At 36.8% G+C, this 17,215-nt stretch overlaps 1 protein-coding gene across 2 annotated transcripts in view; it reads left to right on the top strand.

The window, feature by feature from the left end:
- The window catches only part of LOC149806245 (uncharacterized), a 32,252-nt gene that overhangs the window by 904 nt on the left and 14,133 nt on the right, over window positions 1-17,215 (top strand). Inside the window, exon 2 of one of the 2 annotated variants that reach the window (XM_089951193.1) lies at window positions 14,588-14,791. The exons of the other annotated variant lie outside the window; for it this stretch is intronic. Within the exon in view, the coding sequence (XP_089807319.1) occupies window positions 14,588-14,791 (204 nt within the window). The remainder of the gene's footprint in view (window positions 1-14,587; window positions 14,792-17,215) is intronic. 2 annotated transcript variants of the gene reach the window in all.

Genomic DNA, 17,215 nt, shown 5'->3' with positions numbered 1-17,215 from the left:
TAACACACACATTATTTAGTTTAGTAGTTATTACTGTTTTTGCAGACATACTAAGAGAATAGAGTGCTAGACATTATAATAAACTGCCATACTGAAAGTATCATAGCAATATGACTGAAACATGTTAAAGCTACCTTAAAAATCTAAATCACACACACACACGCTCACAGACACACCAGTGTCTCTAGATAAGAATCTTATGTAGAATACCAGTAGATGGGCCAACAGTGGTCCTACTGGTATCGTACTGGAATATTACCAGTAGATGGGCCGACAGTGGTCCTACTGCTATCGTACTGGAATATTACCGGTAGATGGGCTGACAGTGGTCCTACTGGTATCGTACTGGAATATTACTGGTAGATGGGCTGACAGTGGTCCTACTGGTATCGTACTGGAATATTACCAGTAGATGGACCAACAGTGGTCCTACTACTGACAGTAGCAATATCTCAGTCATATATATCGAGCCTAGCTTAAAATATACATTACACAAGAAACGTTTTTACAACAAAAAGCATAATGGCTAATATGTTTGTATAATCTGATTCCTTGGTATAAACATCTGCTTTTTTCATAAAGTGAAGTCTGTATGTGTTTTTGACCCAGTTTGTGTCATACTAGTAGTAATAGGGGGCTGTTTAGCAACAGTGGAAATCCCAGTCAAAACATTTGTGGGGCTATTTAGCGACAAGATTTTTGCTGCCCCCCCATGGCATAAAGGGAATTGAACATGGGGAATATTGGGACCGTATAGGGAAAGGGAAAGTTAGGGTATTATATAGGATCAATAGGTGGAGTGGGTAAACAAAGACACACAAACACACATATATTGCAAAGAGAATAAATATCTTTTCAAGGCAGTGGAGTGTCCCTGAAAAGGGCCTTTATTTTTTTGTGTTAATATTCCGTTAATAGAGAGGACATCACATCAGTCTTCTCTTCCTCAAACTTCTGACTTCTAGATGGTAGATGAGGACTCTCAGACAGCCTTGTCTCTCCACATAGATTCTTCTTTTCCAAATGCTTGTATCGGTGATCAGGATGATTTTCCATCATGATCTGACATACATGGGTAAGTCCGTACGGAACAGCATCAATGATACAAGGGTAGATGATTCAATGTTAGTCCACATCCTGTGGCGAACAGGTGAAGGGAATGAAGTGAACTGGTTCTTTTTATACTGGAAGAACACATCGAAACGGATTTAGTTTTTGTAACGCGTTAAAAAATTTAGTCACAGTATGGAGTCTGTCTTCCATTCCGAAGAGAGTTGATTGTAATGTCACATTCCCTACATAGATGTGCTAACATCTGTGTGCAGTGACTCAGTGGGACAAAGTTTTCAAACATGATGGAAACCAAGATGATGAATTGAGGTGCACATGCTGTGGAGATGAGAAGCGATGGCATAGTCAATACAGCCCTACTGCCAGAAGAGACTAATTTTAATTGGGATTTAGTGGATTTTCTCTCTTATTCGCAAGAATTTGTTCCAGTACCAGCACCTTCGCCACCTTCTCCTTCTTTACCACATGTCAAGGATCTTTAACAGAGACAGAAAGAAGAATTGGAAATTTTTTTACAGCATCAGAAAGAAGAACAAGCTTTTCTCATCAACAGCAACAGCAAGAAAAAGAGGCAAGAAGGAGGAAATGACAGGAAGAAGAAGCAGCAGCAGAGAAGAAACAAGGTCTACGAGAGAAGGAGGACAGTGAAAGTCAAATGGTGATGGTACTCTTAGATATTTTGGCAGAGTTAAGGAGTCTGAAACAAATGTATCAGACTTCTTTAATACAACCCAAGAGAAAAAGACCTTCCTGAGCCAAACATCCCAACCCTGTTACTACACCTGAGATACTCACCACTAGTGATTTCTACCAAGCCATCATCAGCAGGAGCAAGTCCAGAAGTAGGCCCTGGCCGTGGCAAAAGTGTAAGTCAGTTAAAGCTGATTCCTTCCTGTTCCTGAGGTTGTTGTTTTAATATAAAAAAAAACACCCAACAGTCCTTTTCAGGGTCACTCACCTCTCTTGAAAAGAGATAGCATTCATTTTGCCAAAATCGATTAAAATTCAAAATCCATTTTTTTGTCTATGATGTACGTATGTGATTGTGTGAGTGTAGGTCCACATTCTACAACATCAAAACCGAGAGACACTTACGTTTTTTGTCTGGTCTAATCTGTTACGAATTTGCAATCCATTTCACAACACAAGACTTTAAAAAGTTCATAGACTTCTCCTGTGTGTGTTTGTTCACTGTTTTTTTTAATTTCTTCACTTTCACAGGTTTTTCCTCCTTCGTCCTCACTTTCTCTTTTTTTCTTTTCTTCTCTTTTTTATCTTTCTGAACATGTCAGGTTTCTTCCTTTTGTGAAGGTACCTCTTCCTGTTGTGAACCCACCTCTTCTTCTTGCTCCTGTTGTTTTTTAGGGCATTCTGAAGATCAATGTCCTTTCTCTTGACAATGATAACAGGTATCTTTACTTTTGTCTCTTCAGACACATGTCTTGCTTTCTTTACGGTCCGGACATTCTATAGCCCAATGTCCTTTCTTCTTACAGATATAGCAAGTATCTTGACTTTTATCTCGAAAGGAGGGGGTGTAGTCCGTTGGCTTGCCTGAAGAAAACTTTTGTATGACACCTTGCAAAACTCTGATCAGAAGTTCTGTGAGGGCTCTTCCATCGTTCCGGTCGGTTTGAGAGGGACATGAATACTGAGACATTGAACCTTTGTATAGGGAAGACACTGACCTGACATTGATATAAAAACTTAGTCATTTGACTTTTTGCAGTCAAGATGAAATGATCGCATCATTTTGTGGAGAAAGGAGAAGAAAGTAAGAGGCAGAAATGTGATTTATCACCTCGCACAGTAGCTGAATTCTTGGCTTAGATTCATGCCACTGATTTTAAAGATGACATGAGTGAGCCAGAATCCAGACCCAGAGAGTCTACACCCAACCAAAGTCCACCATTAACTCCTCAAAAGTACTACCACATTCGAGAGATGGAAAAGCGCTTCTCAAGAAAATTTAGAACTACTGCTTACATGTACACGATGAAGTTTAAAGATCTCAATTCTGAAGTACTGTTGGAGAAAGCAGAGGGATTCATCACTGAGGTGTGGGATTCTTTGTTAACCACACTGAAACAACAACGTGAAGCCAAAGAAGATGATCACTTGAGACTTTCCATTCATCACAACAGTTTGATGTCCCCGTTTGGATTGAGTTTAGCAGCCTGGCAGAACTGACACCTTCCAAAGTCATCAACAAGATTCAACACTTGCAACAATCCAATGACAAGTTTTACATCACTGATGGAAAAGCGACACTGTTCATGACCCACATGTCTCATTCCCAAGGGACAGGATGTGATTTTGCTTGATGACCTTCGCAGCCTCTTCCAAATTAACAACCCTCAAGACCAGATGTGTTTAGCCCATGCCATCATCATAGGATGAACATATGCTGACAAGAACGACACGTTAGAATGGAAAAGAGCCTGGAAAACTATTCAATGATCGGACCGAGCCAAACGATGAAGACAAGCAGTACTCCTGTAACAGCAGGCTGGCCTGTCCAAAGACACACCCTCTGGCATTCCTGAAATGCAAAATTTGCAAGATGTCTTGGCTCCATGTTACACCTTGAAAGTGAACCCTCAAGAAGAGCGTGGACCTCTGTTGTTTTGAGGCAAAGATTTCAAAGACAGAAAATACATTCACGTCATCATGATGAACATTTTGATGCCATCACCAGTATCACCCCATTCCTGGGATACAGTTATTATTGTGAAAAAGGTGTGTGATTTGGGTTTTTAACGTAGGTTTAAAAAAATTTCAGTCATATCACTACGATGTCTGCAGTGTGACAGTTTATAGTGATGTCCAGCACTGGGGCATCATGCCGCAGACATGTAGCATGATGTCCCACCCAGTCACATTATCCTGACACCAGGCCGACCAGTCCTAACACTAACCTATTAATGCTGAGCGCCAATTTAGGCAGCTGTTAGTACCATTTTTGTAAGTCTTTGGTATGACTCAGCTAGGGATTGAACCCACGACCTCCCACATCTGAGGTGGATGCTCTAACAATAGGCCACCGGAACGGTATGAGAAAGGTGAATATGGTTATAAAAATCAAGAGCAACACAAGCATTGTGGGGGATATTTGGCCTCTAAACCCTATCTTGATGAGGGACAAGAACAAGTGAATTGCCCAGCTTGTCAGCACACTTTTGTCAGTCCAACCTGTTACCAAAAACATTGAAGACGCAAGGTTCACAGTGGAAAAGTGCTTGTCATCTCCTGTCATTGTGTCCTACTTGTGGACAATAGTGCTAAGTTACATGTTGGTCAAGGAAAGAAACAATATCACATTTGTTGCCAAATTGTGGACTTGGAACACGAATGCTACATTTAAAAATACCATTCTGAACAAGAGGAGGAAGATGATCTGAAGAAAGGCAATTTCATCTTTTTCGATTTTGAATGTGTGCAAGAGACTGGCATTCACATTACTAGTTTCTGTGTGGCTCATCGAGCGTGTGAGAAGTGCATCCAAGAGCTAACTTTATTCATTGCCCTTCCTGCAGCAAGATTCCTGGAGGACGTGAAAAAATATTTCGGGGATCTAACATGTTGGCCAATTTCACCCAATGGCTCTTAGACCCATCGACGAGACATGGAGCTAAGAGGACATCGAATATTACAGAGATTGTCATTGCAATGCCACAGTGATTGCTCACAATTTCTCTGGATACGATGCACAATTTCTTATCAGATACTATACGGAACAAAGTACTGAACATCCGAAACTGACTGAATGGAGCCAAAATCATTTCCATGCAAGTGGGGCAAGTGCGGTTTAAAGATTCAATGAGTTACTTGGCCATGCCTTTGAGTTGAATGCCTAAAACATTTGGAATGACAGAAATGGCCAAAGGTTATTTTCTGCACTTTTTCAATATCGAAACCAATCAACATGCCATTCTACCCCATTTGCCTGAGGCTCACTACTATGACCCTGCCAACATGTGTGCTGAACAACAAGCTTTCTATGCTTGCTACCAGACTCATGCCTTGGACCCCTTCAATTTTCAGGAAGAAATGCTAAAGTATTTTCATTCTAAAGTGGACATTTTATGGCATTGCTGTGGAAAATTTTGAGAACTGTTCATGGAACATGGAGGGATCAACCCTTTGAAAGAAGCCTGTACCATTGCCAAAGCATGTTTCTTAGTGTACTGTCAATGATTCATTTCCAAAAATACCCTGGCTGTCATAAGCCCTTAAACGATGAATTTTGTCAAACATCAATACTGGGTCAAAGCCCTACGCTGGCTACATTACTTGTGCGACAAGGAAGACAAATGGATTTGGTGCATGGCTGGGACATAGAAAACCCCAAGATCATGTACGAGTTTTAACAGATGCTTTTTTCATGGATGTCCCATCTGCTACCCTCAATGTGACAATAAAATCAGTTTTTACAACATACCATGGAAGACTTATATGAGTCCACTGGTCAGGAGTGCTTGAAGTTAGAACAGGAAGGATACCAAGTGGTAAAAATGTGGGAACACGATTATGATCACTGTTTTAAAACCAATTCTGAGTTTAAATGCATCATGGAAAGTTACAAGTTTGTCGACCCTCTGAACCAGAGGGACATTTTGTATGGAGGATGGACAAATGCCACCTGTTTGCCATACCACACTGATGAAGAGAATGGAGAAGAAATATAATAATTGGATGTGTGTTCGTTGTATCCTTACATGTGCACGTATTGTCACTTTCCCGCAGGGCACCAGCAATTGCTGACAGAACACATCGACCTGGACAACATTCGACAATATGAAAGATTGATTAAGTGCAAATTCTTGCCTCATGGACTTGTACCATCCTGTTTTACCTCACCATTGCCAAGGAAAACTGATGTTTCCCTTGTGCTGTACTTGTGCCGAAACGTGCAACCAAGACCAGCCCTATCAACACACCCAGGAAGAACATGACAGGAATGTGGGTCAGCATGGAATTGTTCAAAGCTCTGGACCTGGGATACCAACTGTTAGAAGTGTACGAAATTTACCACTTTCCTAAGACAGAAAAATACTACAAGGGCAATGAGACTCAGAAAGGCATTTTCGCAGACTACATGGATACCTTTTCAAAACTGAAATAAGAAGCCAGCAGCTATCCTTCCTGGTGCCACACTCCTGAAGACCAACAGAAATTTAAAGAGAAATACCCGGAGCAGGAAGGCATCACTTTAGACCACATGGAGAAAAACGAAGGAAGGTGTTCGTTTGCCAGAGTGATGTTAAATTACTTGTGGGGTAAAATGGCACAACAACCGTGTTTCTCCAAGACGTAGCATTTGACAGAACCTTCCCACCATTTCCAGATGATTTTCGACAAAAACCCGTGGATGTCATTCCTTGATCTTAGTCAATTACAAAGAAGAACTGGACTTTGTAGGAGCTGATTCAAGAGTGCACCAGTTCTTTTTGCTCCAAATTTAAATTATTTAAAATATCTATTGATGCGAGTGATATTGGGGTTGGTGCAGTGTTCATTCATTAAGAAATAATGGTGTAGATAATCCATCGTGCTAATTTTTGAGGAAATTAAATAAGCACCAGAGAAATTATTCCACAATCGAGAAGGAATGTTTGGCTTTGATATTCACATTGCAACACCCTGAAATGTATATTAGTTCAGCTCCTTCTCTGGTCACAACTCCCTTTCTTTCATTGATAAAAAAAGAAAAATCAGAGATTATTAATGTGGAGTTTAATATTGCAAGAACACAGTATTGACATCAGTCACATTAAGGGAAAAGACAGACTAATAGCAGATGCACTTTCATGTATATAGAAATTTTATGTTGTTTCATGTGTCATTCATATTAAAATTAAAGCTTTAATGCATAAATCTTTCTTGCACTATTTGTTATGTTTGTACTTTTTTATTCATTATATGCAATGGATAATTGTATTTTGGACTTAACCTTGTCCAAAATCAAATTTATTTTCTACCTGACCTGAATAATTGATTTTTATTTGTAAACATGTTTATCTCTACAACATTTATCTCTAGAACATTTAAGTTCCCCATGAAATGCCAGGTCTTCCTGTTGCTTAACACATTTTATATTATTCTTTTAGTAACAGATTATATCTTGTAAACATTTAGAACCTTCCAGAATGAAATTATTCCTTTTGTAAAAGGTTTTTTTTAGCAAATTATATTTCTGACCTGAGGTCAAGTAGAGGACTATGTAATCTTATTTAGCTATAAATATTTCATTCATGCTGTAAGATCAGAGCAGAATACAGGGTGAAATCTGTTCTTTAGGAATAGGCCGATCAATACAGGGTGAAATCTGTTCTTTAGGAATAGGCCAATCAATACAGAGTGAAATCTGTTCTTTAGACATAGGCCGATCAATACAGGGTGAAATCTGTTCTTTAGGAATAGGCCAATCAATACAGGGTGAAATCTGTTCTTTAGGAATAGGCCGATCAATACAGGGTGAAATCTGTTCCTTAGGAATAGGCCAATCAATACAGGGTGAAATCTGTTCTTTAGGCATAGGCCGATCAATACAGGGTGAAATCTGTTCTTTAGGAATAGTCCGATCAATACAGGGTGAAATCTGTTCTTTAGGAATAGGCCGATCAATACAGGGTGAAATCAGTTCTTTAGGCATAGGCTGATAAATACAGGGTGAAATCTGTTCTTTAGGCATAGGCCGATCAATACAGGGTGAAATCTGTTCTTCATCAAATCGTTTGCACATTGATTCAGACTTTAGACACGCCGTCATTTCTCTCCAAGTCAGTTGTCTTCCAATGTCATTTATTTCATCATCATTTGAACATGTATAGTTAAGGATGACTGTCTAAAATGTATGGCCAGTCTTAAGACAGATAAATAACTGGTATGCGTCAGTACTGTACTTCACACAAAATATTAAACTGTACTTGTTCATATGTCTACGGATGCATGAATCTTCACAAGAGATTGCACAAACCTTGTTAACATTTCTTATAATGCAGGGATCCTCACATTGCTAATCCTAAAGACTACACCACAACGTTTTAACACAAGTATAACGGACAAACTACTAACTTGTTAATTTTGTTTAAGCTTGTTTTTTTAGTAAAAGGGTTTAACGCCATTTTTCAGCACACAATAGGCTATACATGGCGGCCAGTATTAATGGTGGAGGAAGAACCCGGGAAAATGCCGGAAAGAACCACCGACCCACGAGAAGCTACTGGCAAGCTTTCTCACATACCCACATTGGCTGAATCCAAGACTCGAACCCACGCAGACAGAGTTGAGATGGCAGCAATCCGTAACGGAGAGCGTGTTAGACCACTTGGCCACTCGGGGCCCCTTGTTTAAGCTAAATATTGTTCTATCTGGTTTTGCGAAGGAACAGTACTGTGTATTGCACTGAGGTAAACTACTTTAGCATTTTGGATGTGGGTTGCAGTGAATATATAACATCTTTCTGTTTTGAAGAATACTTTACTTCCAAAAAACAAGTTGTGAAAGAAATACAGCAATGTTGTAAAAAGTAGCAAATATAATTTACGTCAGTTATTTGTCCTTGCTTTGTCTAAACTACGTGAACAATTTTAGACTGGTCGTGGAGAAAAAATTTTTGAAATAATTTAAAACCCTTTTCTCATAGTTAAAATAGAGTGTTGTTACGAATATAGTGAGTCGATATGGGGTCTAACTGTAACTAAAATTACAACACGTGTGACTATATGAGGTCTAACGGTAATTTACATTACGCTTTTATCAAAGTGAATTTTCAATTAGACCCAGATGAAAATGTTAAATGGATCTCTAAGGATATCTTACAGGGAATTGAGCATTAAACCATTGCAAATGTTAATTTTTCATTAGATCCCTACAAACTATATCAAATATATTTCTAGGGCGGTCTAGAAGGAATTTAACATTAGTGAAAACATATAATCAACGACCATTTATTAACTATCCAACACATCTCACTATACCATGAATATGCCACTCGGAGAGAACAACACCTACTATCTAGCACCCCACGCATACTAACCAACACCCCACACTTTCTATCCTATCCAACAACTTGACAAAGTGACCAATGTGGAGTCATCTATTATCTATTATCCCACATTACAATCCAACACACCGTAGGACTTGCAAACGTATACACATACAAATCAACGAAGTAGGAGGATGAAAACGAGTGGAGTAGGGGAAGAAATCAAACACTATGACACAAGACGGTAGGAGTGCTAACAAACATAGTATAAACACATAAGCACAAACATACTATTACAAGGCTGGAATGCTCAAACATACACGCACATCTCTGAAAAGGGTAACAAAGTGAACATTTAAACAAATTACTGTAATGTAAATTAAATTTAAAAAAATTCCTAATGCTATATCACAATTAAAAATTTTAGAATGTTCCTACTGAATTCCAATAATTTTGAATGTGTTCATGTACCATATCTTGATTGAGTGGATGTACCAATAGTCTTTATTTATCACAATGATATAATCCAGAATGTCTTAGAATGAATTCACAATAATACCAAAGTAGTGCTGTAGTTCAAAATGCCAATAATCACTTTCTAATTCCAATGAATAATTAATAAAAATTATTCTTCTCAAATTATATTTGAACACATCACGAAGTAACTCGCAAACTGAAATTAAAGAAGGAAATAAAAAATTTGTTTAGAACCGTATACAAAAACGTAAGACAATAAAATACCCAAATGTGGGCCAAAAGTTATCTTCGAGAACATTTTAATTTGTAAATAAGACTAGGTTATGAACTTAAATATTGGTAAACAACTTCTTAAAAAATTATTTAGAGTTAAAACTAATCTACCTTTAATCACATAAAAAGGTCAAATGTACAAAATAAAATAACATTCACAACGACACGTTCTTTCAAAGCTATTATGACTTGTATTATTGGTGTGTCCAATGTTTCATTTGGGCTGGAATTTGTTTATTACAATTATTTAATTCAAGTTATTCTTCTCTGGATATACACAGTGCCCAAAAATAAAATCTTTAGAAATAGAGACTTGGAATTATAGTGAATTTTTTCAATAAGGATATATTCTTGGATTGTATTATTATTGTGACTGTTGGCACATCACCATGACATGGGCCATCACAAGTACATCAAATTTTTGAGTGATGAATTTGTTTTGGAACACCACTAAAGTGTATTAATAACTTTAATTGTTAGGACTTGTGATAGTAATTCCAGGATTGTTTGGGCTTTAATTGTAATACCATAAGTTCTTTTTACATTTTTCACTTTGTATTCTCGGGAAATAATTATTTTGTTGAATTTTACAAAGCTTGTCACTTTTCACTCTTTTCTGTTACATATTTAAGACCATAGATTGATAGTAATGTGTCAGTAAAAGCTCCATTTGTTGAACATTGTTATAAGCATAGAATGAGTGCTGGAGGAAGGAAATCAGGTGGAATTCTGTTCTGTTTTGTATATTTAATTTGTTTGTTATTTAGTTTTATTTTATTTCATTAGATGATGTTGTAATGTAACATTGTATGTTGGACTTGAACTTGTCTAAAATTGAGTTAATTTCTGCTTGACCCAAATTGACTTTTTTAATTTTATTTTGAGTAAACAACTCATAAATAAGTAAATTATTCTTTCTGTATATGGGCTTAATATCAGGATCATTATTAACAAAAGAAGTAAATATGTTTATTTGGGTCTAAGTTTTGGAATTTCCTGAGTGTAATCCAGGTTATGGTTTTGATTTTGTAAATATCAGGATCATTCTATTAGGTTATTTTCCATTGAGTAATGAGTTTTTTTATATATAGAAAATGCTAATTGTAACCTGAGGTCAAGTAGAGAACTGTATATATTGTAACTGTGAGGACTTGGTCATTCATGCTTTAACATCTAGCACTTTAAAGTTGTATTATGTTGTGACCAGTTGGGCTGAATTTTATTTCTTCCAATTACTGAATTCATGTGATTTTTTTCTCTGGAAATACAAATGTGTTCTGTTAAAATTCTTCGATAAAGACTTTTACTGGAATTTACACTGAATTCAGACATGGAATTATATTACTGTGATTCAACAAAGGACTGTTGACACATTACTCTATAAGCTATAAAAGATACATCATCACTTTCAGTTTTTGGATTTCTTTGGGACTTGTACTGAGTTTTATTCAGGACTTTAAGTTAGCAATTCTTGTGTCTGTAGCTTTTGGATTAATTCGGGGATTTAATTCACAATACTGTAAGTTCTTTTTTCTCATTTTCACTTTGCATTCATGGGAAATAAATTATTTGTTAAATTTTACAAAGCTTGTTGTCATACACTCTTTTCTGTTACGTATTTTAAGAGCATAGACTCATAACAGTTTCTATTTCATGAAATCAAAATAAATGTGACTTTACTTGGTAGTTTAGGGACCGTCCATAAATGACGTCACGCACCTGGAGGGGAGGGGGGTCACACATTTGTGACGATGTGTGATGAGGGGAAGGAATTTGTTTTAAAAATGTGTGACGAGGGGGGGAGGGGTAAAAAATCAGCCAAAATTGTGTGACGTCATTTATGGATGACCCCTTAAACTACCTATAATGTATCTGGGTGGGATACGAACCTTTGCATTTGCACTGCATGCATTTCTTCAGAATTTCCACTGCAGAGTTACCATATTTTGAAGACGACTTTGATAAGCATGAACAAGAAATAATCGATTGTGAAACTCCATAATCAATTGTCTGTAAAGGGAGACTACTTCTGTTTTAGTTGCTTGCAAATAACAAAGGTTAGTAAAACTCCCATGTAAGTGGTAAGCTTACCAGGGCTTCCAATCCACTAAAGTTGATTTGAATCATTTACTCCATCACAGCTTACAAAAATATTAAACCATACCATATTCCGTAGGTGCAGATGTTTAGAAATAGGAACATATAATCATTTTCTGATACTGAAGTTATCCAAATGAGATTAAACTCAGACCATATTAGAGTCCAAAACTGGGCACAACAAAATAGGATTGGTAATGAAGGTAAAACAAAATGTATGATTTTGGGGACATCACAAAAGCTACACAAGTCAGGGAACCCCAGAACTATCTCTCACAAAAAATAATCATCTATTAGAAAATGTCAAACATGAAGAGCTTGTAGGCATGTCTGTAGATAATAATTTATTATGGAATGACCATATTGATAAGCTTTGTAAAACACTGTCATCCAAAATTACCCTATTCAGCAGAATTAAGAAATATTTACCTATGGAAACTCGCAATTGCAACAAGTCATATTTTCTTCCAACAATGGATTATTGCTCAAATGTATGGGGAAACTGTGCTAAATCTGAGCTTGACAGGATTTATAAACTTCAGAAACGAGCAGCACGCATAATTTTAGATGCACCTATTGATCATCCCTCAAAAGCATTATTTACAGAACTCAAATGGTTCACAATACACACAATAGATTTTCATAAGGCAGTTCTTTTATAAATGTCTGCATGGAACTGTACCAGAGTATCTTCAGGACTTATTCAACACAATATCAGTTGAGATCAACATCACAAGGAAACCTTCTAGCACCAAAACCAAGAACAGAGCAGTTTAAAAAGAGCTTCCAGTACTCTGGTACAGTTCTGTGGAACAAGCTTTCACTACATGTAAAATCTGCTGAAAATATTAGAGTATTTAAGAAGAGATATCATGAGCATGTATGTTTCTAATAGATAATGGAATTTAGTATTTTAATACTAAACATGTCAAAATAAACAGTAATTATTGCTATCTTCATATAATGTGCATTGTTATACTCTCCTTAAGAGGGCCTCAAGGGAGAATAGTCCTGGACTAATGAGTCACCCTCTATAAATAAAGCATTATTATCATTATGAGTACATGATTAAGCTGTTGAGTTAATAAATGTAACACATTTTGATGATTTCTTTCAGTTTAAATGTAAAATCCTTTGCAGTATTTGACAAACAAAATAACCATGTCCTTCCATACTTCAAATTATAGATGCATCACATATGAATGAAAGCATTTTGGGGATTGTAACAGTAAGGCTAATCAGCCATAAAATGTTGCTTTCATTTAACAAAGTTGTAGAAAAAAATTAACTCAGCACAATAGAAAAAATGTAATATTTTTATTAGGTAAAAGTATACATGTCATTAAAAGAGATTACACCTGTACATTTATTAACATTTTGAACTACTGAGCAAATACAAATAAAAATTTACTCTTAGTAGCCAATTATAATTGATTATCAGTTGGTTAAGTGGAACCAATTATCGATTATGAAATTCTGACAGATTCCCATCAATAATGGTGGGCCTAATTCAGCCTTCAATATATTGGGCCTAATTCAGCCTTCAATATGGCGGGCCTAATTCAGCCTTCAATACGGTTGGTCTAATTCGGTCTTCAATATGGTGGGCCTAATTTAGCCTTCAATGTGGTGGTTCTAATCTTGTCTTTAATATGGTGGGTCGAATTCAACTTTCAATATGGTGGGCCTAATTCAGTCTTCAATATGGTGGGCCTAATTCAGCCTTCAATATGGCAGGCCTAATTCAGCCTTCAATATGGTTGGTCTAATTCGGTCTTCAATATGGTGGGCCTAATTCAGCCTTCAATATGGTGGTTCTAATTTTGTCTTTAATATGGTGGGTCTAATTCAACTTTCAATATGGTGGGCCTAATTTAGCCTTCAATATGGTGGGCCTAATTCAGCCTTCAATATGGTGCATCTAATTTGGTTTTCAATGTGGTGGGTATAATTCAGTCTTCAATATTGTGGGCCTAATTCAGCCTTCAATATGGTGGTTCTAATTTTGTCTTTAATATGGTGGGTCTAATTCAACTTTCAATATGGTGGGTCTAATTTAGCCTTCAATATGGTGGGCCTAATTCAGCCTTCAATATGGTGCATCTAATTTGGTTTTCAATGTGGTGGGTATAATTCAGTCTTCAATATTGTGGGCCTAATTCAGCCTTCAATATGGTGGGTCTAATTTGGTTTTCAATATGGTGGGTCTAATTCAGCCTTCAATATTGTGGGCCTAATTCAACTTTCAATATGGTGGGCCAAATTCAGCCATCAATATGGTGGGCCTAATTCAGCCTTCAATTTGGTGGGTCTGATTTGGTTTTCAATATGGTGGGTATAATTCAGCTTTCAATATGGTGAACCTAATTCAGCCATCAATATGGTGGGCCTAATTCAGCCTTCCATACTGTGGGCCTAATTCAGCCTTCAATATAGTGGGTCTAATTCAGGTTTCAATATGGTGGGCCTAATTCAGCCTTCAATATGGTGGGCATAATTTGGCCTTCCATATAGTGGGCCTAATTCAGCCTTTAATATTGTGGGCCTAATTCAGCTTTCAATATGGTGGGTCTAATTCAGTCTTCCATTCCAGTATCAGGCAGATCCAAACATTTTTCCAAGTCTGGAGTGTAATTCTCTGTAAAGAATCCTAACTCTTGTGTTTTCATTTGTAAATAGCCCCTCCTGTAAGCATCAGTGGAACACCAGTTCAGCTAATTGGTGGACCAGGTACAGATCAACCCAGTGTGATGGATACACAACTTGTCACAGTGCTGGTTCCTATTGCTGTTGTACTGCTGGTGCTAGTGGTGGCTGTGGTCATTAGTGTAAGACTTCGACCTAACTTCAGACTATGTGGTTATGACAAGAACCCAGACCAAGGTATATCGCACGCATAATTTAAAAAAAGTACCTACACACAAATCACTTAAAAATGTCTGAAAACTATGATATCTCATGTACATTTTATAATCATAACAGCTAGATGGATGTTGGTGATCAGAATGTCAGGACATAACAATGACATAAAGAATAAACAGTTAAAGACACACAAGTGTAGTTTTGTACAGGAGCCTAAATAGCCAAAAACACATGCATGCATGCACACATGCATGCAGTACAAGCACACACACAGGCCTATATATGTATGTGTTTTTGTGTGATTTGGATTTTTAACATAGCTTTTACAATTTGAGTCATATTGCTATGATGTCTGCAGTGTGGCAGTTTATAATGTTGTCTAGCACTGGGGCATCATACCACATCTGGCATCATGTCCCACTCAGTCACATTATCCTGACACCAGGCCAGCCAGTCCTAACACCAACCTCTTAATGCTGAGTACCAAGCGATGCAGCTGCTAGTACAATTTTTATAAGTATTTGGTTTGACTCAGCTGGGCTTCAAATCTATGACCTCCTGCATCCAAGACGGATGCTCTAACCACTAAGGCCACTGGAGTGGTCCTACATATGTAAACATACATTTCAAAGGCACACACATACCTATATAAGCAAACATAAAGTACAAACACACACATACCTATATAAGCAAACATAAAGTACAAACACACACATACCTACATAAGCAAACATAAAGTACAAACACACACTTACATATCTATGTGTACAAACATAAAGTACAAAAGTGTGTACCTATGTAAGCAAACATGCCTAGCACATACATTCCTTCCTTCAATATTGATAGAAAAGATTATGAGCACACACACACACACACACACTAACTAATAAATGTGCTGTCAACTGGTGTATTTGTTCATCTTCAGTATAATTTTACAAATAAAACTAAACAAACACACAAATCATAAATCTCATGGTACTGGAGGATTTCGTATACAAATAAAACAAATCATAAATCTCTTGGTATGGGGGAGGGGGCATGATTATACAATTTTTATTTATTTATAGATATCTTGATGCTGGTGGGTTCTTATGGAAATAAAATAAATCGTAAATGTCTTGGTACTGGGGGAGGAGGTTCTTATGCAAATAAAACAAATTTTAAATCTTCTGGTACTCAGGGGGATGGGGGTGTTCTTATGCTGATAAAACAAATCATACATATCTTAGCATTCGTGGGGGGGGGGCGACTTATACAAATACAACCAATCATAAATCTTTTGGTATTTTTTTTCTTTTTGTACTACCATCTCTCAACAATGTGTCCATTTCATTTTTGTTCAATAGGTTATATACAGTATTTTGTTTAAATTCAATGCCATGCTTGTTTGAGCAATAAAAGGACAATTTATATTGTTTCACTTGATTATTCCACCCTTTGTAATACTTGTTTTCTCACATGAGTTTTAGGACCATTAATGATTTTCTTAAGTTCAATGTGCATCTGTTATTCCATGTATGCTGACGGCTGAGATTGCAAAAAATAATTTTAATCAACCACTGATCACAGCTTTCTAATAAACGTTGATGTGCCAAAGATTCAGTGTCACTTTCTAGTGAATATGACCAGTATTTTACTGTGTAATACTATCTCGAGGTTATACACCTAACTGATCTCATTAGGTTTACCAGATTACTACAAAATGTATCACACCTAACTGATCTCATCAGGTTTACCAGATTACTACAAAATGTATCACACCTAACTGATCTCATTAGGTTTACCAGATTACTACAAAATGTATCACACCTAACTGATCTCATTAGGTTTACAAGATTACTACAAAATGTATCACACCTAACTGATCTCATTAGGTTTACCAGATTACTACAAAATGTATCACACCTAACTGATCTCATCAGGTTTACCAGATTACTACAAAATGTATCACACCTGAATGATCTCATTAGGTTTACCAGATTACTACAAAATGTATCACACCTAACTGATCTCATCAGGTTTACCAGATTACTACAAAATGTATCACACCTAACTGACTGCTCTCATCAGGTTTACCAGATTACTACAAAATGTATTACACCTAACTGACTGATCTCATCAGGTTTACCAGATTACTACAAAATGTATTACACCTAACTGATCTCATCAGGTTTACCAGATTACTACAAAATGTATTACACCTAACTGATCTCATCAGGTTTACCAGATTACTACAAAATGTATTACACCTAACTGATCTCATCAGGTTTACCAGATTACTACAAAATGTATTACACCTGATTGATCTCATCAGGTTTACCAGATTACTACAAAATGTATTACACCTGATTGATCTCATTAGGTTTACCAGATTACTACAAAATGTATTACACCTAAATGATCTCATCAGGTTTACCAGATTACTACAAAATGTATTACACCTAA

Source organism: Sinohyriopsis cumingii, chromosome 2 (genome assembly GCF_028554795.1).
Source record: "Sinohyriopsis cumingii isolate HCF-2022 chromosome 2, ASM2855479v2, whole genome shotgun sequence".
In the NCBI taxonomy this organism is placed as follows: domain Eukaryota; kingdom Metazoa; phylum Mollusca; class Bivalvia; order Unionida; family Unionidae; genus Sinohyriopsis; species Sinohyriopsis cumingii.
Note: the sequence above shows the minus strand (reverse complement) of the source record. Positions and strands in the feature narration are given on the sequence as shown.